This window comes from Rhinoderma darwinii, chromosome 7 (assembly GCF_050947455.1).
Source record: "Rhinoderma darwinii isolate aRhiDar2 chromosome 7, aRhiDar2.hap1, whole genome shotgun sequence".
Taxonomy (NCBI): Eukaryota; Metazoa; Chordata; class Amphibia; order Anura; family Rhinodermatidae; genus Rhinoderma; species Rhinoderma darwinii.
This window is the reverse complement of record NC_134693.1, coordinates 126,863,071-126,889,685: the sequence shown is the minus strand read 5'-3', so window position 1 is coordinate 126,889,685 and position 26,615 is coordinate 126,863,071. Positions and strand designations below refer to the sequence as shown.

The 26,615-nt window shown below is 41.9% G+C and overlaps 1 protein-coding gene across 2 annotated transcripts in view; it reads left to right on the top strand.

Annotated features, from left to right (window-relative positions):
- Positions 1–26,615, top strand: part of PRICKLE2 (prickle planar cell polarity protein 2) — a 216,068-nt gene that overhangs the window by 172,826 nt on the left and 16,627 nt on the right. For both annotated transcript variants that reach the window (XM_075833990.1, XM_075833991.1), the window contains 3 exons: positions 10,014–10,151; positions 15,043–15,246; positions 18,433–18,619. In XM_075833990.1, coding sequence (XP_075690105.1) covers positions 10,014–10,151; positions 15,043–15,246; positions 18,433–18,619 — 529 coding nt within the window. The remainder of the gene's footprint in view (positions 1–10,013; positions 10,152–15,042; positions 15,247–18,432; positions 18,620–26,615) is intronic.

Genomic DNA, 26,615 nt, shown 5'->3' with positions numbered 1-26,615 from the left:
ATGCACTGACGCATTGTGCCCTCCAGTGCAAGAGGCTCTCTCTGTAGCCCTTCTCTGCTCTGGCTAATAGATGAGGGAGACCCTCCTGTATTAACTCAGAATTTCCTAATAGCGTGTTTGAAAATGTTTCTTCTGAACCAGACATCCCTTTTTTCTAAACCAGACATCCCCCAGCAGACCACGCTGTGTTGTTTCATACTGCGTCTCAAACACTAAGGAGAATTGTCTAATGTTTGGAATACATTAAGGGCCTCAAGTATCAGGTCGCTTTTCTTTAAGACAGTTTTGATGCATGAGGTCCTATATGAGTCATTTGTATATGTATGTTTTTTTTATTTTTTCACACGGTCAAGTTATATTTATGATTATTTTTTTTGCAATGCCTCTAAAATGCTGGATTTTCATGGCTGTAACATTATTCGCCCTTCACAAGTTTGTGTTTGCTACCGATGATTAATAGGATCGCCTGTCCTGTCTATGAATTCCATATGTTTACAGTTTAGGCTATACATTCCACTTAGGCATTTCTATTAATATCTGGTTTTTATTACATGTGCGTATTCAGGGAGGTTAAAGGTGACTTCTTGACCTTTAGTCAGCTCAGTTGATTTGTGCGTATGTACATAAATATAAATTTAACAGAACCATTTTTGGGTGAATCCACATAGACTGAATAGACGCTCAATTACATTGCGGTATTTTTTCTGTAATTTTAGAAAATAATATTTGGTTACATCTGGTCGAATTAAAAACAGTTGTCACTCATGTTTGTGTCTACAGAAATAAGTGACGTTTTGAAATTATTTAGACTGGAAATGTGATCACCTCTTGACATGTAAAATGGTAGGAAGAGGGGGCAACGTGCTGGTGGTATATGCATTGTGGTTGTAACCCATCGGATCCCATATCAAGTTTTCCCCTTCCATTCCATAACCTCTTGTAACTCCCACCAGTGTGGACCTTGGCAAAGGTATAGTTGGGTTAAGACTGCGGTTGGATCAGTGTAATTTTGGACGCACACATCTGAACAAACCTGGTCACGTTCCAGAATGTAAATAAATAATAGATGGAGATCCTACAAAAAGTTGGGCTCGGATAAAAGCAAAAAAAGATAAAATGAAAGATTGGAAATATGACTCAGAAAATTATCTCCAACTGAGTTTCCATATGAAGTTTGTTCCTAAGGGTTAATTCATTTTTCGAGATCTTGGAACGAAATTAAGATAATTAAATTCAACCCATATGTTGGCATTTTTGTGATTTCTCTTTTTTTTTTTTCATGAACATTAATGTTATTATTCTCTATTACATTTTTAATGCATTCCATATGCCGTGTAGTTTTTTATGGAAGTGAAGACCTTCATACATAAATGTGTGTATATACAACGCTATTGTGGGAATACACATAAGAACATCTTTGTCATCCTCAAATGTCACTAGTATTTATGTTCAGATGTCTCACATATATTCATTACCTCTTGGGAGTCCCCATGGTGTGGAGATATTAAAGGTACTTTTTTCTATCTTGCTTCATCTAGATCAGGGGTGGGGAACATTTTTTCTGCCAAGGGCCATTTGGATATTTATAACATTGCTCGCGGGCCATACAAAATTATCAACTTAAAAATGAGCCTGCTATATTTGGTCAAACATTTAACTAACTCAACCCTAATGTGATGGCTGGAACTGTTTGATGTCAGCCGGTGTTGATGATGTTGCTACTGCGTCGGTCAGTCTGGAGCGGTCGACTCTTTGCAATGGTAAGTTTTGAAAAGAACTCGCAGCAGTAAGTTGTTCCGACTTATTTACTCAAAGAGGTTTTTCCATTATAGACATTTATGACATGTCCACTGGATATGTCATAAATGTCAGATAGATGAGGGTCCCACCTCTTGGACCCGCACCTATCTCTAGAACGAGGCCCCCTAAACCCTGTTCTACCTCTCTGTGTTCCGGCTGATTTCCGACCATGAAGAGGAATACAGCGTAACTCGCTGAGCTAGGCAGTTTCCGTAACTCCCATAGTAGTGAATGGCAGTTAATCAAGCAGCGTAGCATGCGAGCTATGCTGCTTCCGTAACTACCATTCAGCTCTATGGGACTTACGGAAACAGCGTAGCTCAGTGAGCTATGCTGTTTTCTTCTTCATGGTCGGAAATCACACGAGTCAGCCGGAGCACAAAAAGGTAGAATGGGGTTTAGGGGGCCCCGTTCTAGAGATAGGTGTGGGTCCCAGAGGTGGAACCCGCATCTATCTGACATTTATGACAAATCCTATGGATATTTCATAAATTTCCTTGATGAAAAAAAACCTTTAAGTCACCTGACTTCATTTCATGCTTTTAGGACAGGTCCTATCCTATGTCTACACTACAGCTACATTTCTACATTTAGACCTCAGCTAAGTTTCTAAATTTTAGGTCAGGAGGAGGGCAGATGGAGCCAAGTACTGTCATTCACGTCGGTCTGAGTGAGGAGGTCAGTGTGTGCCGGCTCAGGAGTGGACCACTCCAGTCATCTGACCTCACGTCAGTGACTCAGGTCAGGTGACCGGACTGGTCCACTCTTGGGCCGGCACGCACCGACTTCACTCAGACCGCCGCCATACTTGGCTCCAAGGAGGGAATGACACTGCGACAGCGACGGTCAGAGTAAGGTTGGGGCATGCTGTGACGGAGTGGACCAGTCCAGTCATCTGATCTCACGTAACGAATGTGAGGTTAGGTGACTGGACTGTGCCGGGTCGGGAGGAGACCAGTTCGGTCACCTGACCACACGTCACTGACTCAGGTCATGGGATCAGACTGTTCCACTCTTGGGCCGGCACGCACCGACCTCACTCAGACCGCCTCCGCCATACTTGGCTCTGTCCGCCCTTCTCCTGCTCCTAAATATCAGTGAGTAGGGTGGACGGAGCCAAGTAGCGAATGACCCGGAGGCAGCACGGCCTAAGTGAGGTGGGGCTGGACCAAGTGATCTCGTGGGCCTTTTACGGCCCGCAGACCGGACGTTCCCACCCCTGATCCAAGACAATATTGCCTTCATCTTCCTGGCCATCCCTACAAACACTTCCTTTTCTGGGTATGACTTTACTAAGATCTCCAAATTATGGGTTCCTCGAGCAATCTAGACATAAATATGTGTCTATACAACAATTTTGTGGGAATACATAGATGAACAACTTTTTGTCATCCTCAAATGTTATTTGTATTTATGGTCAGATCTACCACTCATAAATATTACCTCTCAGAAGTCCCATAACGTGAGGATCATCGAGGTTCTTCCAGGTAATGAAACCCAGTGTTGTCTTGATCCTCCTGTTCATCTCTATACATACTTCCTTTTCTGGGTATGACTTTACTAAGATCTCCAAATTATGGGTTCCTCGAGCAATCTAGACATAAATAAGTGTCTATACAACAATTTTGTGGGAATACATAGATGAACAACTTTTTGTCATCCTCAAATGTTATTCGTATTTATGGTCAGATCTACCACTCATAAATATTACCTCTCAGAAGTCCCATAACGTGAGGATCATCAAGGTTCTTCCAGGTCATGAAACCCAGTGTTGTCTTGATCCTCCTGTTCATCTCTATACATATTTCCTTTTCTGGGAATGACCTTACTAAGATGTCCAAATTATGGGTTCCTCGAGCAATCTAGGCATAAATATGTGTCTATACAACACTTTTGTGGGAATACATATATGAACAACTTTTTGTCATCCTCAAATGTTACTTGTATTTATGGTCAGATCTACCACCCATAAATATTACCTCTCGGGTGTCTCATGATGTGAATATCATTGGGGTTCTTCTAGCTTGCTTGATCCAGGGCATGGTACCCAATGTTGTCTTGATCCTCCTGGTCATCTCTATACATACTTCCTTTTCTGGATATGACCTTTCTGAGATCTCCATATTATGCGCTCCTGGAGCAATCTAGACATAACTGCGTGTCTATACACAACACTTTTGTGGGAATATATATATATGAACAACTTTCTCTCATCCTCAAATGTTATTAGTATTTATGGTCATATCTACCACCCATAAATATTACGTTTCGGGAGTCCCATGATGTGAAGATCATAGAGATTCTTATAGCTTGCTTAAACCAGGGCATGGAACCCAATGTTATCTTGGTCATCTTTAGGGTATGTTCACACGCATAGCTAAATACGACTGAAAATACGGAGCTAAAAAATGAAAATGAGTCAATGAAAAATGCCTCCAAAAACGTCCCAAGAAGTGACATGCACTTCTTCTTCGCGGGCGTCCTTTTACGCGCCGTATTTTTATAGCGACGCGTAAATTTAAGCCTCGTGAACAGAACACCGTAAATCCCATTGCAAGCAATGGGCAGATGTTTGTAGGCGTATTAGGGGCATTTTTTCAGGCGTAGTTCGAGGCGTAAACGGCCCGAATTACGTCTGAAACCACTGTGTGTGAACATACCCTTATACATACTTACTTTTCTGGATAGGCCCTTTCTGACATCTCAACATTATGGGTTCCCAGGGCAATATTTGGGGTGGTTTAATAACTCTGGTTTAAAAAAAGGTACACTTTAATGTTCTACTCACTCGACTTCCCACAACATCTTGGGTGGATATAGTATGTAAGGAATTTAATATCTTTCTCTAAAGTTTTCACTTTTTGGCACACGTTATATAGCAGTGATATTTTTTATATTTTGCATATGTGCACAGCATGTCTTCTTTAGTCAACTATCCACCTATAAAATTTATATAAGTCAATATTTTTCCCAAAACAGACCTTGACCAAGACTGAACCTAACCCTAGTTTCATGCCCTTCAAGATCCAGCACTTGAGTCTTCTGACAGTGCCAGGGTAGTGGTTGTCATATCTTTTCTTTTAGAGTAACACCACCCAATATGGCACATTTAATATTAGGAACAGTTTCTCCAGTCTTTAAGTCACCCATACTAAAGTCACACTTTATTACGGTCCAGATTTTGGAGGCCTCCCCTGTTTTTGTAGTCCAAGGTCTGAACCAACTAAACCTTAAGTAGAGATATACTGTATTTTCCGATTTTAGGAAAATACATCCAACCTAAATACATATTAGTTTGATAACCAAGCCGTCTATTCTAGCTTAAATAAAGATCCCAAGGCTTCTTCCATGACTAACTTGAGAAGATTTTGACCAACCTTGTACTGCATGAACCTATGTATCTCACTTTCACGGACGATGGTTTTTAAACCTCAACCCTTTGATGTCGCTCCACAGGCAAGATTCCTTCATGTTCTCCACACAGGAACGTGTCAATCAAACAGTAATACTTATGGTCCCACCTGTTAGTAATGCCATAGGCAATTATGAACCGTCTAGAAGATATGCTACTTTTTGGGAAAGGAGTCTGAGTACAGGTTAGATAAATAATAGTACATATCGAGATGGATCGGTTTACCAATTTTTTATATGTTGTCTCATTACCCGTGAAGCAGCAAACTTCCACTTCGATCTCATTCTTAGCATATGTAATCATGGCTTAGCTAAGCCAGTGCCACCATTCTGTCAAATGCAATAAGACAGTGCCAGGTGGGTCTAATCTGTCGGTCTTAAGCTGTCTTTGAGACCTTATAGCACGCTATGCAAGTTTATCTTTCAGTCCAGTTTGGAAAATAAAATCTGAACTCTGGTTGGTTGTCATGGCCAACAATGACCCTTTTCCTCGCATATTGATACTTGATTTACTATGTTTTGTACTCCGAATAGTAAAATATTTTATTATGGAACTAAATCCCCGTAGTCAGTCATTTTTGAAGTGCAATTAAAGTTGACCATAGACATGAGCTCAGATTGCCAAGTATATATCTTATAGACTTTGAGGGATTGTCCAGGAGTAGAAAAACATGACTGCTGACTTCCAAAAAAACAGCACCACACCTGTCCACAGGTTGTGTATGGAATTGCAGCTCAGCTCCATTTACTTTAATAGAACTAGGCTGCAATATTATACAAAACCCATGGACGGGTATGGTACTATTTTTTAGAAGAAAGCAGCCATATTTCTTTTAATCCTTGGCTACCCCTTTAAATAAAAAAATTCTGCCTGCTGCCACCACTAGGGCGAGCTGAAGGTAGATTTACATAGCTCCCATTGAACGTAATGATAAACTTGTCTTCTGTCAGCTCCAAAGCTCCCCCTACTGGTGGCTTAAAACAGCCCAAATTTTATTATTTAACTTTATAGAAACATTTTTAATCATATTTAATCATTTTTACCATAGATGCCACAGTTTTTGTTACAAATGCTTATTATTGGGAACATCAAATTTTGTCTATGGCCGTCCTTCGAAATGAACGATGACATCTGATTGGTGGTTATTAGTACAAGACATGGTTCACATATTTTCTTTTTGTTATTTGATGTAATTCTTACACCACACTGAAAACCAAGACATAATAAAGACTATCTAAAATTGTGATTTATTCTTCATGGTGCGGAAACACCCAACACAAATGATGGTTTAGATATTATATTGGCCATAAGCAGCTGGATACTCTATTCCAGCCACAGTCTCTATCTGGAAAATGTTAGTAAGAATCATTGAAGACATTTTCTCAGCGGTAAAACCCGGCGTAATGTCTTATTGCAGCTTAATTTTCAATTCTTAGTGTCTTGACACAGATTTGATTTAAATTCATCCCTTGTTGGTTCAGGCACATTGCCCTGTGATAAGCTGCCTAAATGAAAACGCTGTTGTGTACAACATCCTGATTTAATATTCCTTGTTAACATAGGCATTGTCCTTTTAAACCTGATATGTTGTGAGGTGTTTTACGTTCCTGACAGTACAGATAACGGGGAATGCTGGGGCATGTAGAACCATGACAACTGGAGGACCATCATTTGCCTAAGACCGCTCCATTTCATGCTGGTTAGCTGCGTTTTTGTCTATTGCTTAAAGGGAATGTATCACCTATATTATTTTCCTTATTAAAACCAGATAGTGAAACCATCTTTTTTTTTTATTATTATTATTTTTTTAATTATTATTGTATATTTTTGTTAATTCTATTTTATGTACACGATTATGGGGGCAGCCATCGTGCCTGAACTTCTGTTAACAGCGTTTAGGGATATGCTTTACAGCAGCCACATGGACCATAGAAACCTGTGAACAGGAGGGGACTCATTGTCTTCTATTGGAGAGTTTTCTAGTGATGATCATGACCTGTTCAGAGATCATTGTGCAGGGAGGGGGAGGAGGGGAGCTGTGACCATCATCTATTGGCAATGGTGGATCCTGTGTTATCTATATAGAGGTGTTACCTTTTATTGTAATTCTGCCTGTGATGATAAAATGACTGTTGAGCAGTGATCTCTACAGAACAGGAAGGGTCAGTCTATTGTAGATGGTGGATCCTGTGTTTTCTATATAGAGTTGTTACCTTTTATTGTAATCCTGCCTGTGATGATAATGAAATGACTGCTGAGAAGTGATCTCTACAGAACAGGAAGGATCAGTCTATTGTGAATGGTGGATCCTGTGTTATCTATATAGAGGTGTTACCTGTCAGTGTAATTCTACCTGTCATGATAATGATATGACTGCTGAGAAGTGATCTCTACAGAACAGGAAGGATCAGTCTATTACGAATGGTGGACCCTGTATTATCTATATAGAGGTGTTGCCTGTAATTCTAATCCTGCCTGTGATGATAATGAGATGACTGCTGAGAAGGGATCTCTACAGAACAGGAAGTGTCAGTTCTTTGCAAGGCTCAATGGCCGGAGTGAAAACTGCAGGATTTTAAGATTTTTTTTTATGTCATAGAAAAAAAAAATCACTAAAAATTCTTGCAATATGTGAATATGTTTAACATAAAAACTTCATTTAAACAATAGGTCATTTTCTGATGACACATTCCCTTTAAGGCTATGTTCACAAGTGGCAGATTTGTTGCAAAAATGCCTGGGACTGTCCCTTTCATTTGAATGGGGATTGCAGAGATCCGTGCATATGCTGCAGAAATAACCCCATTTAGATGTATGCAAAGTATTTTAAGTTGCAGAAATTTCTGCAACAAGTCTGCCATGTATGTTGGCTTCCTATATGCTAATTTGCTGTAGTTAGCCAACAGGGCGTGAACTAACCTCAAGCTGCCTCGCGCTGATTGGTCAGCATCAGAGGCAGGGACGCCAGCTCCACCCCGTTGGATAACTACAGCAAATTAGCATATAAGGGTCCAGCACAATAGTGGGCCATATCTCTAAAACGGAAGGTCCAGGAAAAAAACAAAATAGCGCTTGAATCAGGGAGACAGCGCTATTCAGGTCAGTTAACCAGTTAAATTAATATGATCTAGTGACAGTTTTTTTTTTTTTAAGTTTATTGTAAAAAGAAATCATGGTCTCTTGCTAACGGAGTTATGACCTATATTAGCTTTATGCTAATGACTTTCTTAATGGACAACTGGGCGTGTCTTACTATTTGACCAAGTGGGCGTTGTGGAGAGAAGTGTATGATGCTGACCAATCAGTGACCAATCCGCGTCATACACTTCTCTCCATTCATTTACACTGCACATAGTGTTCTTACTAGATCACTATGTGCAGTCACTTACTCACACATTAACGTTACTGAAGTGTCCTGACAGTGAAAATACATTACTACCAGCCAGGACGTGATGTCTATTCAGAATCCTGACACTTCGCTAACGTTTGTGTGAGATTTACAGCAAGGCAAGCGTAATCTCGTGAGATTACGCCGTAAACTGTCATTTAAAACGAGATAGGCCACTTATAATGTGGTGACAGAGCCTCTTTAAGATAAAGCATTGAAGAAGTAGAACCCTAAAAAGTGAACCACACTTCTTATGCTTGTTTCCAAAATCCAAATTTTCCTATAGTGACAAAAGCACAAGATCAATAAAATAACATTGTGTTCATGACTCAAGTCATGACTTTTTTTTACAGTTCATTTATACCTTGCAGTGTGATGCGATCCAGCCCCATGTGTACGAGGGTGACCGGGTGTAGCGTGAAGGGATAATAAAAAAAAAATCGGATTACTTTATGCTGGGCAGAGGCACATTATTTCTAGGACACGCAGCATTTTTTTTAATTCCTATTGTTTTATTGCACTTTTATTGGTTTCCATGTTGTTGTTATGTGGTGGTGGTCCGGCTCTGCCCCTGAGTGGAGCCTTAAAACGTATATGAGCTGATCTCAGTAGAAAGGTTTCTCATAAATCCAGCTAGCCATGTATGTAAAGATTTTATGCCCACTCCGAGGAACATTATATTGAAATGATTAATTATTGTATGAAAACTACAACAGCAGTGTCAACGACTAGAACAGGTCCGCGTTCTGTGGTGTTTAATGGGGCATCCTATCCTATTTCAAGGCTTTGGGTAGTGGTCTTAATTTTTTAGGGACATGCTATACGCCCTTCTTCTTGTTGTAGGGGTCATACTTGTTCGCATTGTCTCCCTCTGACATTTTTTTTAGGATCTGACCATCTTTAACTAGAGTGTTGCATAGTAGTGGGACAAAATGTCATTATGTAGCTGCGTGAATGATGGTAGCCCACTGCAGGCTCTTACTCCATTTAAGAAAATAACTAATAATCTATGATCCAAGGGACGAACATCATCATCGTGAAAAACTGTAGACTCTGAAACAAGCACGAAGTTGTGGCTGATACTTGAAGAAGCCACTGTCAATCCGAGACTATTTCAGGTCAAAAAATTCCTTCATGACCATCTGCAGTCAAGTTTAACATGGAAGTGGAGAGGCCACCATATACCCATGAGATACCAGCCATGTCGATGTGAGACTGCACTCAGATCTGTTTGACATTATTGTATTGGCTTATAATCGATCGTCATATTTTAGATTTTGCAGTTTGATTTCTTTATAATCTTCATAGATCAAAAGTTTCAGATTTCTCCTAAAAATGTAGTCATTTCTATTTGACTTTCAGTGACTCATAAAATTGCAGAAGGTTCGAGAGCTGAAATCTTTCTTCTTGCAGGTTCGCTACTGCAATTCTCTGGATGAGGAAGAGAAGAGAGAGCTCAAGTTGTTCAGTAACCAAAGAAAACGCGAGAATTTGGGGAGAGGGAATGTCAGGCCTTTTCCGGTGACGATGACCGGAGCCGTCTGTGAACAGGTAAAGCAATGTGGTGTTTTATACCGATATCTCCGTGTTTTATTACTGGCCCTATATTCCTTGGATCGATTCATTTGGATTTAGGCAGAATATTATGGCTTTTTGACGGCCAATACAAGGTCTACATTGCTTGTCGCACCTTTTTGTAACTTTTTGTGTATTTATTCAAAGGAATTGTACAATGTTAACTAATAGGTGTGAATTGAAATAGCACTAGATGTGTGTTGACATTATAATGTTTGCTTTTTGTTAAAAACGTTTTTATCTATACCTTTTGGTAACAAAACATAAAGAGACCATTGGTACAGCATGTCAGAAGTTTATTCACCGTTACAAAGGGTAGATCATGGATAACATATCATCGGGACATTGTACCATGTGCAACACATATAAAGAGTTAGGCTTCGTTCACATCTGCGTCGGGACTCCGTTCATGGGTTTCGTCGGACCTTCCCGTCAAGGGAACCCATGAACGGAATCCAAACTGAAACAAACAGAAACCATAAGTTTTTGTTTGCATCACCATTGATTTCAATGCTGACGTATTTGATGCAAATGGTTTCCGTTTGTCACCGTTCTTTAAGAGTTCCATCATTTTCGACTACGGTATTGATTCCGTCAAAACGACTAGGATTCCGTTCATGGGTTCCCCTGACGAAAAAGCTCAGACGGAACCCATGAACGGAGTCCCAATGCAGATTTGAACAAAGCCTAATCGGCTTAACCCACCACCACACAGGTAATAGAACATTACAATCACACAACAATCATATGCCCAACCCCAAAACCCCAGTCCCCACCAATGATAATTATACTGCAGTTTCAGGCAAAGCTAGCCGACCTGATATTATGTATACTTTAATTCAAGGCTGGATAAATCCCAGGAACCGGATAACCAATGTGCCTAGAAATTTGCTGCTGAGTGCCTACCTTTTGGGCTTATTGATGTCCATGGAAGTCCTTATTACCTGGCTAATAAAAAAATCACACTGGTTTTTGGATGGTCTAACTGGTTCCTAAAAACTACAGTCGTTTGTCCGCCACTGCTTTATTATTTAAAGAGGTTGAAGAGGATAAAAGGGGTTGTCCAGTCCCTAAAAATTGATCGCTTATCGTCAGGATAGGACATCAATATTTGATCGGTCAGGGTCAGACTTCTGGGACCCCCGCTAATCAGCTGTTTTGAAGGGGCCGCAGCGCTCATATGAGCGCTGCTTCCCCTTCAGTTACTTTACTGCTCACACTGTGAATCGCCCACACACACTTGTAGCAGCGGTTCACAGTATTACAGCCTTCTACCATTCACTTCAATGGGAGACGGTTGTAACACTGTGAACCTTCGCTACTGCTGTGTCAGCCATTCACAGTGTAAGCAGCGACCGGAATGAAGGGGTACGAGTGCTGCAGCCCCTTAAAAGCAGCTGATCGGCAGGGGTCCTGGCAGTCTGACCCCAACCGATCAAATATTGATGTCCTATCCTGAGGATAGGCCATTAATTGGACAACTCCTTTAAAAAAAACAACAGTGCCACATCTGTCCACAGGTTGTGTGTGGTATTGCAGCTCAACTCTGTTCACTTCAATAGAGCTGAGCTGCAATTTTAGACACAATCAATTTACAGGAGTGGCGCTATTTAAGAAAGTAGCCGTGTTTTTTTTTATTCCTATACCCATTTAACCATTTAATTAAAATTAGGTCTGCAAGTATTGCTTTCATAGACCTCCAGGGTGGCGATGGTGGTGGTTGTGTTTAATTGACTGTGTAGACATGATAAACGTCCATATGTGAACGTATATTAAGTCCATATAGAAACCTGTACAGACTTGTGAGTACTAACAGGCCGTGCCGCCCACAGCTGTGGTCCCTGAGACCCGTGCCCGAGGACTGAATGGTAACAGAGTATACATTACACTACATAAGGTGAATGAATGGAGAGGGCAGATTTACAGGGATATTCAGTTCTTCATTTTAATGAAGGTTCAGCATTTTCTAAGCACAAATGGACTTTAAGTGCATTGCCTTTAGCAAGTGTTTGACACTCTCAACCCTGGCACCTTTGTGAGAAAGTCTTCCTATGTGTCTGTCAACCTACTCGATAAAAAGTATGAGGTTCAGACTGTGACAGATGATGCCCCAGCAGCGGAATATCTCCAGTAACATTGGTGCATCCGAAGGATAAACCACATTTGTTTCAAGATGTCATTATTGCGACTGGCTGCTGAAGACTACGCCAGTTTTTTCCGATAGACAGAATCACATTGTAGCCAAGTCTGCGGTATAATCGGCCTTAACGCGTTGTAGTACTTTTAATAAACCTCTTGAGTCCAGCTCTGCTTACATCTCTGTTTTGGTAAATACTTGCATTTCCCATAACAAATCTGGAGTATCTTTTCATAGAACTCTGCATTGCCTCGTTCCTCTGTTATTCTTCCTGCAAATGTATGAATAAAATGGCTGTTACCATTCCCCTTGTCAATGGGGTGTGTCCCTACACAATGATACTGTCCAATCAGTGCTGACAGTGCCGGACTGTAGGGACACAGCCTATTGACAAAGGGAATGGTAACACCCATTTTATTCATACATTTGCAGGAAGAACAACAGAGGAACATGACAATGCAGCGTTCTATGAAAAGATGTTCCAGAATAGTTTTTTCATGGGGCATGCAAGTATTTACTAAAACAGATATATCAGGAGAAAATGATCGATCAAAAAATATCCATGAACATTGAGGGTATGTTCACACGCTTAATAAAAAACGTCTGAAAATACAGAGCTGTTTTCAAGGGAAAATAGCTCCTGATTTTCAGCCGTTTTTTTTTTAGCAACTCGCGTTATTCGCAGTGTTTTTTACAAGTCGTTTTTGGAGCTGTTTTTCTATGGAGTCAATGAAAAACGGCTCAAGAAGTGACATGCACTTTTTTCAAAACGGCCACGTAAAAAAACACCCCGACGGAACAATCAATGGGCAGATGTTTGGAGGCGTTCTGCTTCTGATTTTTAAGCTGTGTGAACATGCCCTTAGGTGATCATTTCAAATGACTCCAAAATACTGAACATAGACGCCAACTACATCAAGATCTAAAAGCCCAACTAGGGGGACATTGACTCACATGGGGATGTACACTCAATAGTCATCTTGAATTTTTTGTATTTTTCGACCAGGGTATTTGCACATAAAATGGAAAGAAAAATTCATAAGGCACAGATCACACACACAGTTTTGATGCCGTTTTTCGCTCAGTTTTTAGAAAGGTATAAAGAAAAGACTGATGCATCTCCTTTCTTTTGTGTCCACTTTTTTGGCTAAAAAAAACGGTGACAAAAACTGCATCAAAACTGCGTGTGTGATCCTGGCCTAAATTAGAGCTGGAGGTGACATGAGGATATTACTAAATGACATGACATCCTCCAAAGCACATAATCTTCTTATATTACTTTTCTTATTTAAAAAAAAGATATGGCCGCCTCCTTCCGCAATGCAATTAAAGTCAATTTGCATAATTTGTGTAACAATGTATCACCGTTGTATTAGCCTTGTAGGGATTACATTTCTAGCTGTTATACCACAGTGATCTCATTTCTGCCCCGTCCGCAGATTCTCCATCAGCACTTTACCTTTTACTGCTCGGCGCTGACATAATTGCAGTTTTACATTGGCTTTTATGATGGTTTTAATTACTGTTGCGCTGTTGCGAGGGCCGCGTCTGTAAGACGGGCGATGAAGAGTTTAGTCACAGCTTCCATTTTATTTCTCAATCCCTTTTAAGAGTCTTTTTTATAAGAACATTATTCCTTTCTATAATCTTGGCATGTGAGATGTTGCAGTTCAGACCTTCTTTATCGCATTTGGCTGGACGGGCCCCCTGAGGAGGATATAAGTCCTGAGGCATCGCATTCAGTCCGGGTTCTTAGGGCTAAGCAATTTGTGTTATTAAATGCAGACGCTCTGGATACAAAAAAAAAAAACGAATATCCTCCCTGGGAGCAAATTAATGACCTGAACAGCTAAATAATGAGAAATACAATCGTGTCAAGAAGATGTGGATCCTAGTGTGCGCGAGGAATCTATAACATGGTCGTTGCTCCTCCTGGCAAGATATTCTTCATTGTAGCGGCTCGTAGAATAAGACGTAAACGATTCCTTTGAGATGCATAAAATGTTGATTTTTGCAAGTTAACTCCACTAAAAACGCAGACACCCCTATTATCTTCTTTGCCGGGTCAGCCATTTACAAGAGGACCGGTCACCTCTCCTGACATGTCCATTTTAGCAAATACTTGTATTCCCAGTAAAAAAAAACTATTCTGGAACATATTTTGCGTTGAGCCTCTGCTATTCCTCTTAGAAATGTATGAATAAATTGACAACTGGGTGCTACCATTCCCCTTGTCAGAGGGGCGTGTCCTTACACAGTCTCACTCTGTCAGCACTGATTGGACGTTGTCAGTCTGTGTAGGGACACACCCCAACTGGTAACACCCAGTTGTCAATTTATTTATAAATTTCTAGGAGGAATAACAGAGGAATGGCACATCATAAGGTTCTATGAAAAGGTGCTTCAGAATTGTTATTTCATGGGAAATACAATTATTTATTAAAAGATACATGTCAGGAGAGGTGACAGGTCCTTTATTAAATGTTGATCCACACACTGTAAATATAGGTTAGCGCTTATAGTGATACTAAATGAGAGGTTTGGAATTTACATCATGCCGGAGTGGGTTTGCCTGGCTTGACAGCGTGCACCGCACCAGATTCGGGATTTGTGCTGCTTCAAAAATTATTTTTCACTAAATGAGAGGTTGTCACAGCCCCGCCCCCTATGATCTTGACATGATTTCTGGATGTAAGTCACCCTATGTTATAATGTGCTGTTGCTTTGCAGTGTGGAGGTCAGATTAATGGAGGGGACATAGCCGTCTTTGCATCCAGAGCTGGGCATGGAATTTGTTGGCATCCGCAGTGTTTCGTGTGTACGATATGTAATGAACTGCTGGTCGACCTTATATACTTCTATCAAGATGGGAAGATCTACTGCGGCAGACATCATGCTGAGTGCTTAAAGCCTCGATGTGCAGCCTGTGATGAGGTGAGTGGAGATCAGCAGAATCACTCCGCAGTCTATTCATAGCTTTACACTGCTTCGCTCTGTACACATCAACCTGTGTTTGCACGGCAATGGTGGACAATTTGAACCCCCCCCCCCTTCCTATTAGTTCGGAAAGTCACTTTTTAAGTACCCCACCCACATATCTACTGAGAGCAATTCAGATAATAATAGTATACTAGACACAGACACAATAGTCCTTATAGAATGGAGGTGACCCCCTATATAGTGGGTAATTTACAGTTTCAAAGGGCTCTTGAAGAACTTAAAAGAGCCGTCTAGATTAGACAATCATTTTCCATCAAGTTATTTAGTGACTAACTGGTCAGAGATTCCTACTGCTTGGGACCCCGGAATCAGCCATAGTCGTCCTAATTACCACTAAAATCTATACATGTCTATGTGATAAACATATAAGGTCCTCCAGAGCGAGAGCCCCTCTTTGCAGCAGCCTCCTGCGGTGGCTAATAGAGGTGGTTGTGCTGATTAGGGGGTCCCCTCTATTACCATCTCCATATGGAAAGTAGATGACTAAAGTGGGCAACATCTTATAAGAGAATTAACCTTAAAAAAAGGGGGGGGGGATCACCAGTATGTACAATTCCTTGTGTTATCCCCTCCCCCCAGTCGATTTGTTCAAGGAATATTACTAGTGCAGGTCCTGAGGGGGCGGAGCATCTCTTTATAAAGTGTTCTTTGAATCCCTTAGTCATGCTCCGCCCCTTCGAGGCTTAACACCGTGAATCATTTTTACCTGGAGTGTTCCTTTAAAAATCCTATTATTTATATCTGTTTCTTCCTTCTTGGACATTCATTAATGGTTGCATTTCCAGGTCCCATAGGAGGTTTTACCAAACTTTCTGAAGAGTTCTGAACATGAGGGAGCCCTTCAAGGGTGATACTCGAGCAGCGGGTTGTGCCAAAAATGGGAGTGGCATTTTGGGATGTGGCTTATCTAAAAGGGCGTGGTTATATAATATCAGACCCCAGACCTCTAAATATATTCAGACTCCCTATATTAATATCAGACCCATAAATTAATATCGGTTCCCGACCCGACCCCTAAATATTTTCAGACCCCAGACCCGACCCCTAAATATATTTAGACTCCCTATATTGATATGAGACCCATAATTACAGTATATTCAGATACCCTATATTAAAGAGGTTTTCCACGTTCTGACAACTCCGACACCCGGCACTGATCCTGCCCCACCGTCTGCCTCCGGCCATCGGAAGATATTGCCGGAAGCACCGATCATATACTGATGACCTATTCGGTAGATAGTTCATCAGTTGTCAGAAAGTGGAAAACCCTTTAATATAAATTCCAGACCAGACTCATATATTAATATCAGAGCACAGACCAGACGCCTAAATATATGCAGTTTGGTGCAGACCCTTTAATGGCGGTTTGATGGATTGTCTCCCAGCTTTCCCCAAAAACAGATATAACAAAAAAATTTCATTTTTAACAATTTCATAGAAGAAAACGACTCAAGGGTCTTTATGAAGTGAAAATGTTCTACATTTTGTGTCAATTATAATCTTTTATTGTAATTTTGTTTTATGATTCAAAACAATACAAAACAAACTCCAACCCCACTCCCTGAAACCTAGTCCTAGTACAAAAGTATACAAAAATTTCAAAGTGCAATGGTTAATAGCATAGTCCGCAAGTTTTTGTCCAATATCTTGAGGTCCTATAACACTGGCCAATTTTAGACATCGTTGATCGGCGCTCGTTTGATCCGGTCACAAGGAGCTATGTATGGGGATGAGCGCTCCTTACTCCGATCGCTCGTCCCCATACATTATTATCATGTCGGCAGCGCGTTTCCTGTTTACACAGGGAGATGTCCTGCCAACAACGATATTATTTAAGTTTTTTAAAACGATACGACCAGCAGATGATTGAGCGTTTGCTCAGGGCAATTATCGGCAACGAGCGTTCTATGAACTCTCGTCTGCCCGATAATCTGGCAGTGTAAAACCCGCTTTAGGCTGGGTTCACACGACCATGTTACGTCCGTAATGTACGGAACGTATTTCGGCCGGAAGACCCGGACCGAACACACTGCAGGGGGCCGGGCTCCTAGCATCATAGTGATGTACGATGCTAGGAGTCCCTGCCTCGCTGCAGGACAACTGTCCCGTACTGTAATCATGATTACAGTACGGGACAGTAGTTCCACGCAGAGGCAGGGACTCCTAGCGTCGTACATCACTATGATGCTAGGAGCCCGGCTCCCTGCACTGTGTTCGGTCCGGGACTTCCGGCCGAAATACGTTCCGTACATTACGGACGTAACATGGTCGTGTGAACCCAGCCTAATGCTTCATCCTCTATATATGATCGTGTGTAAATTATAATCTGAGTGCTGGTCAAGTACGTTCTCCGCACATTTCACTCAGCCATATAATAACTCATGTCATCAGGAAAAGAAAATACTTGACTCCTATTTCACAGATCTCCCCATTATTGAAAGACTCTGCTATTCCCTGCAGCAAGTAACACACTACATCAGTATTGATCGGCGGTGTGTTGTTGAAGGGCTTCCATTGTGTCCAAACGCCCAAGGGTCACAGTTTATACAGATGTTCTGCGAAATTCTTCCGTTGATATATGTCCTGGTGAGATGGTGAGAAATAGCTGCCGTCTTATCTCACCTCCGTATGTCACAGCTCAGCAAAACTCACCCCGCAATCCCTCCAGTGATAGGATAACGCAGGATTAAGCAGAGCCCTGGGGACGTTTACACATTGACTTTTTGTGTATTGTGGTTTGTGGTTTCTCCCTAAAGTGAAGTGCGTCTATGGAATGACCCATAAAGCGATTTTTACGAGAGCTGTAAATGACATGTTGATCGTATTATAAGATATAAGGAATTAATAAACACAAAAGAAAATGTAGTCGCATGCATGGCGAATTTTAAATTACTTCTATGCTTTTTGTGGCAGCCGATCAGAATTGCCATCCGTAATGACAAATATATGGCGCAAAATTATACCTAACCCCGGTGCGCGTTTAATCATTCCACCGCTGTTGTCAAGCCACACCCACTTATTAAAGGTTTAAGAATTAATGTACAGTGACTGGGGTTTCTGAGTGAGTACTGTCGCTTTTTGGTTTATAAGTAGTTTGTCTGATTTTTGGCCCTTTGTTAGATTATTTTTGCAGATGAATGTACAGAAGCGGAGGGAAGACACTGGCATATGAAACACTTTTGTTGCTTTGAATGTGAAACCGTGCTTGGCGGTCAGAGATACATCATGAAAGAAGGACGTCCGTACTGCTGTAACTGCTTTGAGTCCTTATATGCCGAGTATTGTGACACCTGCGCACAGCACATAGGTAAGAGTCGTCATGTTCTCTTTATATGTTGGAAATAAAAATCTGGTTTCCTTTGTCTTCGCTAAATACAGAAAGGCTAAAAGTAAAACTAGAGAGAAGGGGAACAAGTCCTGCCCCCTCCAAAGTATACAGCTATAACAAAAGAATAATCAAGTATAAAGCAAAACTTCTCCCGTCGTGTGTGATTGGGCATTACTGGCATTTCAGGTACAGGTTTTCCTTGCGTAGGCGTCCACCTTGCTAAGTAACCTCCTCAACACAATCATAGGCTGGACCAAACCATTTTTTTAATTAGGGAGTTTATATGACTTACTAATGAATGTTTACAATGGGAAGATTTTACAATAGGAGGTTCCATTTGAAATAATATGTGTCTATTATTGTTATTATTATCATACTTTATTAGTTCGCAGTAACTAATAATGCCAGCCAGAGTGCCCCTACTAATGATGCCAGCCAGAGTGCCCCTACTAATGATGCCAGCCAGAGTGCCCCCACTAATGGTGCCAGCCAGAGTGCCCCCACTAATGGTGCCGGCCGGAGTGCCCCCACTAATGGTGCCGGCCGGAGTGCCCCCACTAATGGTGCCGGCCGGAGTGCCCCCACTAATGGTGCCGGCCGGAGTGCCCCCACTAATGGTGCCGGCCGGAGTGCCCCCACTAATGGTGCCGGCCGGAGTGCCCCCACTAATGGTGCCGGCCGGAGTGCCCCCACTAATGGAGCCGGCCGGAGTGCCCCCACTAATGGAGCCGGCCGGAGTGCCCCCACTAATGGAGCCGGCCGGAGTGCCCCCACTAATGGAGTCGGCCGGAGTGCCCCCACGAATGGAGCCGGCCGGAGTGCCCCCACTAATGGTGGCGGCCAGTGTGCTCCCACTTCTGGTGCCAGCCGGAGTGCTCACACTAATGGTGCCAGCTGGAGTTTACCCACTATGTTGCCAGCCAGAGTACCCCCACTAATGGTGCCATATAAGATTTCCCCACAAATAGTGGCAGATAGAGTGCCCTGACCCCCATTAATAGTGGTATCTAATAGTGGTGTCAACCAGAGATGACCCCATTAATATCACCAGTCAGAGTTCTGCCATTAATAATGCCAGCCAGCAAGTGTAAATGAACAAAACACCAAAATGTTCTCCTTTTTTTCCAATAAACAGCCGCTCACATGTCACCTCTTCTGCTGATCTCTACCAGAAGACCCTGTTTCTCTGCTAGCAGCCGGAGGTCTCTCCTTGTTCAGCAGAATTCTGGTCAATCTGCGGGAATTGTCACGTGTGCAGTGTGTATATATATGTGTGTGTGTGTGTGTGTGTGTGTGTGTGTGCGTGCGTGCGTGCGTGCGTGCGTGCGTGCGTGCGTGCCCCCCAATAGTCATTTCAGGACAATCAGATCATCCCTCAGCTAAAAGGAAAATTTCCCATTGACATTATATTAGGGAATCACTAAACAATTCTCTAGTCATTTACCAACAAATGTGGATCTGATCGGGGTTAAGACATGAGAGCTGAGAATTTTAGAAGAGCGGTCTAACAATTTGCTAGGAGATGGACATTAGACTCGTCACCAAAACTACTGGAAATTATAGAAAAAAACACCCACTTTATATTATAATTCTGTAACCCTGGAATGAGGACTGTCGTCTCCGACACCCTGACTGGTCATACTGGTATAATGATCCTCCACAAGTGTCTCCCATTACCAGCGAGCGGGCAGCGCGTGCATAATACATGAGAGGAATACATTGTCCTGTATTTAGTGCTACACGTATATTATGGGGGGGGGGGGTGCCGAGGGATGATGGTATATAAGAACGACACTAAATCTATGTTCACTGCAGCTTCTCAACATAATTGTATATTCATATATAAGTGACTGGGTCTCCTCGCATTTCCTTCTTCATAATAGGAAATAAAGGGTTAAGCCTGTATACTGCGCAGAATAAAAGCTGCTACTTATATATCTTAAAGGGATATTGCAATGAATTACATACGATATGCCATAAATGTCTGAACAAGGGGCCAAAGACCCCAACTGTGTTGGACGATAGATCGAGAAGAAGCAGGAGTGAGAGGTCTTCAATTTTAGGACATTTGTTTAAAAACACCATGAAGGCATGGAAATGCAGTTACCGCTCGGTTTGGTTCTATAGAGAACATCAGGCTTGTTGGTTCACATTGCATTTAAATTCCTCCTTCCTACTGCGCTGTATGTGTCAGTCTTTACTGCAGTTCTTGCATTTTATTAATGAATCAGGAAGCTCAGGATTAACGCTACGATAGATAATTTTCAGATGGGGCTATGCTGCAGTGCAGGGGACACTAAAGAGAATAATTTAATCTAAACAATAGGATGTATATTAAATAAAACATGAGATTATAAGTAAGCAGTGCTGCATATGTAACTTCCATCTATCACAGCCTCCTGGAAAAACTCTTTAAATGTCCTAATAGAAAAGTGCACGTATTTAGCTTTCCAATATGACTCACCCCAGCGCCCTTGAATGCGGGAGGTCTCTGAATATAATATAAATGGGAAATATTTCCATTAACTTAAAATGGAAAAAAATCAAGAGAAATTTATAATCAATCTTTTATTAGCTCTTTGTTATTGTGAAGACATTTGCCTTCTCGCAGTGATTATACGATAGGATACGTAACATTATATACACGTCCCGGTAAAGGGAAGATACAATCAGCGCCATAAATTTGACCGAAGAGTCTTAAAAACCATTCGGAATAATATAAATGTAGAAAATTTCCCATATAACTGGAAACCTGCCCTAATAAATGGCGTATATCACCTCTCCGGTTATCATATAACAGCCCGAAACCCCTTATGAGAACCAGTGACACATGGTGGGGGAGGGGTGACGATAATGGCGCTATATGGCCACTCTTGTCAGCAGTTACTATATCTCATCATTAATACTGACAGGGTTTCGCGGTTACCTTGTTGCCAAGGGGGAATTATTTTGTTGTACGGAATACATTAGCTCTCTGCAGATTCCAGCTTCTATAAATACAGCGTGATGCGGTGGTTGCTACGGTAACAATGCATCTTAAAGCGATATAGGAAATCTCGCATATATCGGAGCTGCGTCGCACAGGTTCCTAATCTTTAGCCTCATTTGTTCTGTATTAAATAATAATTATATTTTCCCCTTCACAGCCGCCGGCTCAATTTTAAAATTGCGTCATCAGGACGTGTTTAGTGTAACACTGGAGCCTCTGATATGTGGCGGCGCCGCGTACATTTAGGGGCTCTCCGATCCCATAGCCAGGTCTAGATGTATTGCTCCGCAGACACATATGCCATGTACCCTGGGGGATCTTTACATACATTAGGTAGAAGCTCAACTACTCAACTCTCTTCCGTTCCCCTTTGGCTCCTCTTCCTCTTTAGAAGGGGGGTAGATGTCGACACCAGCTGTGCCCACCCACTCCATTCACTTACACTGTGCTCACATCTAAGTGCGGGCGTCAGCACAGTGTATGGAGCGTCTCGGACCACAACATCCCCCATATTGCCACTGCAGAGAAGTGGTAGTCTAGTCATGGCAAAAAAAAACGCTATCCTATTATGGAAAAGATCTCAGGGCTGAATGTATCTGTATAACCCTGAGATCATATGCAAAGTGACTGTCTCTTTAAGGCCCTATTCACACGAGCGTGTCCGTTTTTCTTGTGTTGCAGTTCCGTGTGGCATACGTGTAGCGTGTCTGAGTTCTTTTTTACGCGCGTCTGTCATCCGTTTGTCATGCGATTTTTTACGTCAGCAAAAAAAACTGAAGGAGGTTTTCTTTCCTGACCTCATCATTTCTTTAACAACTGGTGTGCGTGAATCACGGACAGCACACGGATGGCGTCCGTGTTGCTGACCGTTTTTTTCACACACCCATTGACTTCAATGGGCTGCGGGGTGCGCAAATACACACCAAAATAGGACCCGCAGTGAGTTTCACGCAACAGACACGCTGCATGAAAAACAACGCAAGTCTGAATAGCCCCATTAAATTTCATAGGTCCGTGTGGTGTCCGTGAAAAAAACGGACAGCACACGGATGTAAAATACGCTCGTGTAAATAAGGCCTAAGATTTTTTTGTTTTGTTTCCAATTAATTTTATATTTTTGCCGATTTTCTATTTTTATATGTACCACTGATCGTGCACTCTCCCCCACACCTAAGTTCTAATGTACTTATCATTCCAAAAGTGCCCCGTTCTCGGCTCTCCTCGCTGATCACGTGACTTGTGCACCCGCCAGTGCCGTGCCATATACCAATCACAAGGTCTAGGAGCTGATAGACCAGTATACGGCACGGTATAGTGACGTTACTCTATGTGTGCATCTTCCTTCAATGCGGGGAGTGCGCATGCGCGGTTCTCTGCTAATTCTCTGTACATAACACGCATTGAACAAAATGGAGGAGCCTAATGTGCGCTCCTTAGAGCGTGCAAGGCATGCAGGGAAATGTAGTCTCAGTAGGAAGCTGAAAAAACAAACACTCCCGAAATCGATGTAAACACAAGGAAAAGTAAGTAGTTTTTTGTTGTTGGGGGGAATAGTGTCAGCAGGTTGTCTACAGTCGGAAAAAATGGATTGATCATATTCTTTTTTGGGTGGGGGATCTCGGAAAACCCCTTTAAAGCGTCCCTCCAGTCTCAGGACAAAATTATAAATATGATGGTGTATATGGAGTAATAATACCTGCTGCCCTCCAGTTGTGCCCTCTGCCGTGGATCCACCATTTTGGGGTCCCCTCTGTGTTGTCTGAAAATGGACACAGCGCTTCTCAGACTGAGCCTAAGACTCTCCCTCTGTTCATGAATTGGACAGAACTGCCCACGTGAGCAGCTCTGGCCAATCCGAGAACAGTGGGAGTGTCTCAGACTCGTAGTCTAAGAAGCACTGCAGTCATTTTGGGACAGCACAGAGGGGACCATAATACGGCAGATCCACCGCAGAGGGGCGCAACTAGAGGGCACCAGGTAATATAACTCCATATACCACGTCATATTTACATTTATTGTCACTGTATCAGAGGGTCGCTTTATGTATCCATGCATAAGTATGTTTAAAGTCAAGTGTCCTTTAAATTTACCTGGATCCATGAATGTGGTTGTAGGTTCAGTGAAGCCCCAAACACCAATGAATAGAAGAATGAGATAATTTAGATGTTATTCATCCAGTGTGACAAGTCTGAGCCATAATCCTACTGCAGAAAGGTCAATGAGCAGTTTATGAGCATAGCGATCATCCTGTATAGCAAGCCCCCACCTCATCCATCCAGACCTGGAAACCAAAGAGTAGTGGTGGAAGCATCAGTAGGGACAATCGAACGTAGAGGTATCATGCCAGTATAATGATGGAAGAAGGGTTAATATTATCAGGGGTCAAGATATTGACTAATAGTTTGATTTAGGTTCAAGATTTCTGAAGAGAAATAACACATGCTCTCAGTGATTGATATGCATCTGAGGAAGCTCAAGGGTATTGCAGAATCGTTTGGCATCTCCAAGGTTTGGCCCAATTCCTGAGAAAGTTTCCAGTCAATCCTGACGAAATCAATGAGGTGCTGTGCTAGTATAGGGGCAATATAGATAATAATAGGGGCTGACCTGTAACCTTTCTATAATGATGCGGTGAAGGTACGTTAGTTGTCAGTGATGGCCCCGCTGCAAGTATATAGAAGATGATGTCATCGCTATTCTTTACCAGACCTTGAAATGTTCATTCTGATCGAGCTGATTAGGTTCAAGCTGAACAGCATATTTTAATAATATACGGAGATGATTCCATCTGGGATTTACTAATCCTTGAATAGTTTGTATAATCTCAACATTAAAAAAAAATTAGTTTGTTCAAGGAAATCTGGTGTCGATGGCAACCAACCATGTAAAATGGGTGTTCCAAGACCGAGAGGATTTTTTATTTTATTTTATATAAATTTTTATATATTTGAAACAATAGATTTCAACCTATAAGTAATATGGGAGACGTCGTCTATACTGACATCAGACCAATCAGCCATGTGACTGTTACACGGCTGCATCATCCAATGACTCTACCAAGTCTGAGTGAGCCGGCCCAGGTCCTGTAGTCCAAGAAGGTTGGTGGGACATAGTCTGTGTGCTATGATGGGATTGGATTCCATAATCCACAAGCATTGGCTAGAAATGGTCTAACCTGTCATTGATGTTCACCAAAACCATAACTGGGGATCAAACCGTAACCCTAAAAGGAATGAGAAGCGCCATTTTATTATGATGGTCTTACACCACTTACTACCATGTGACATAAACCTATAAGGGGTCACCATGCTATATTTTTTCAAATTTGTGAGTACATTTTTAAAATAGTGTCTCTCATAGATGGGGTGACCTTTATACAAGGGTGTACGCATTGTGGGGGCAGCCCATGCTGCTTCAATGGAGCCCTTGAACAGGCGGGGCCAGCGCTGGTTGGTCTCTTCATCCTTTGCTATTGGGAGGTGAGAACCTGTGTACAGTGGACTGTTCTTTACAATGGACCTACATTATTTGCAAATAAGGGGGTGTAGAATTGGCCCAAAAGTCTTGTATAGGGATTGAAGGGGGGGGGGGGACAAAAACACCAGGCCTTTCTGTCTTGGGTGGCAAAACCCGTAACCGTAATGGGGGCCCAGTTTGATCTATGGGGCCTCCTCTCTGCTTTGATATTGTTTATGATGCAGATATCTACAAATGTGCATTGCACCTTCCACAGGCTGAATTCATTAGGACTAACCTAAAGTGGCAATGTATCCTGTTTATAAACAATAATAAATGTTCCTTTGTTACGATGCTGGAGTTTAAATTCTCGGAATTGGAACCACATTGATGGTAAGAAATACCACTCGTGCTGTATAAACCCTGCAATCTCAGGGAGACTTGGAATAGTTCAGTTTGTCAAGTACAGATTTACCAATGTTCGGTTTCCTGGGGCATCGAATGTTCTTATCTTTCTTCTTACTCCTCCATTCCTAAGCTCATGAGCAGATCACATGCAGCTCCTGTCCCCGGGATCTGATAAGCTGCCTGGCATATCAATGTAGGGATTAAAACCCGAATGTGCCGTGTATTTTTGTGTCTGCTATCAGTATAGTATTAACAGCAGCCCACTGTGATACTCATCCAAGTTTTTTACAGAGAAGAAATCGGAGGGCATATTTTTCCTTTTCTGGTATTTTTAGCAGAGTTGTTATATATTGATGTAATTGTTGTCTCTTTATAAGAGCAGCTTTTTCCGGCCATAAACATTTTTAAAATACCCCTCAATGATTTTGTTTCCTGATTCTGGTCCAGGGCCGTGATTGAATTAGAGTACCAAACTGTGACGTCTCCTAGTTTTAAGGTGGCCATACATTAGGGATCTTAGCTGTTTTCGGATTGACTTCTCGCTGACGGTTCGTCTGTGAAGGTTGTCGTTTTGGACCACAACGCCATAAGTTAAAAGGACTATCACTGATCGATCTTTGCCGTGATCTGTGGCCTGGTCAGGGCTTCTGGTAAAGGGATACATATCTCTTGTTTGACATGAATGACTTTCTAAGGACTGCACCTGTCAACGGCGAAGAAAATCCAACACGGCAGATCAACTTTTCCACACATATCTGTCTTCAATCAGCATAAAATGGTCTAAATCGGCCCTTTCGGCCTTCAAAAATCTTAAGCGTATGGCCAGCTTTAGTCGATAGATTTCTTGGCAATGATCTCATAAACTTCTGTGAGGAGAATTGAAGGAATTATTGGTTGACCTTCACTACAGTTATTGCCCTGTGGGTTACTTTGACATGGCTCGTACCTAGCTACCTAGCGGTGGTGTAAATCAATGTTTCGCAACATTTCTAATCCAAGAACCGTTTACTCAAATAAATGACATCAAGGTACATTGCACAAGGATAGTGCAAGTACCCCTTAAAGCCATGTCATGTACCCCCTGGGGTACAGGTTGAGAATCTAGAGTGTAGATCATGAAAG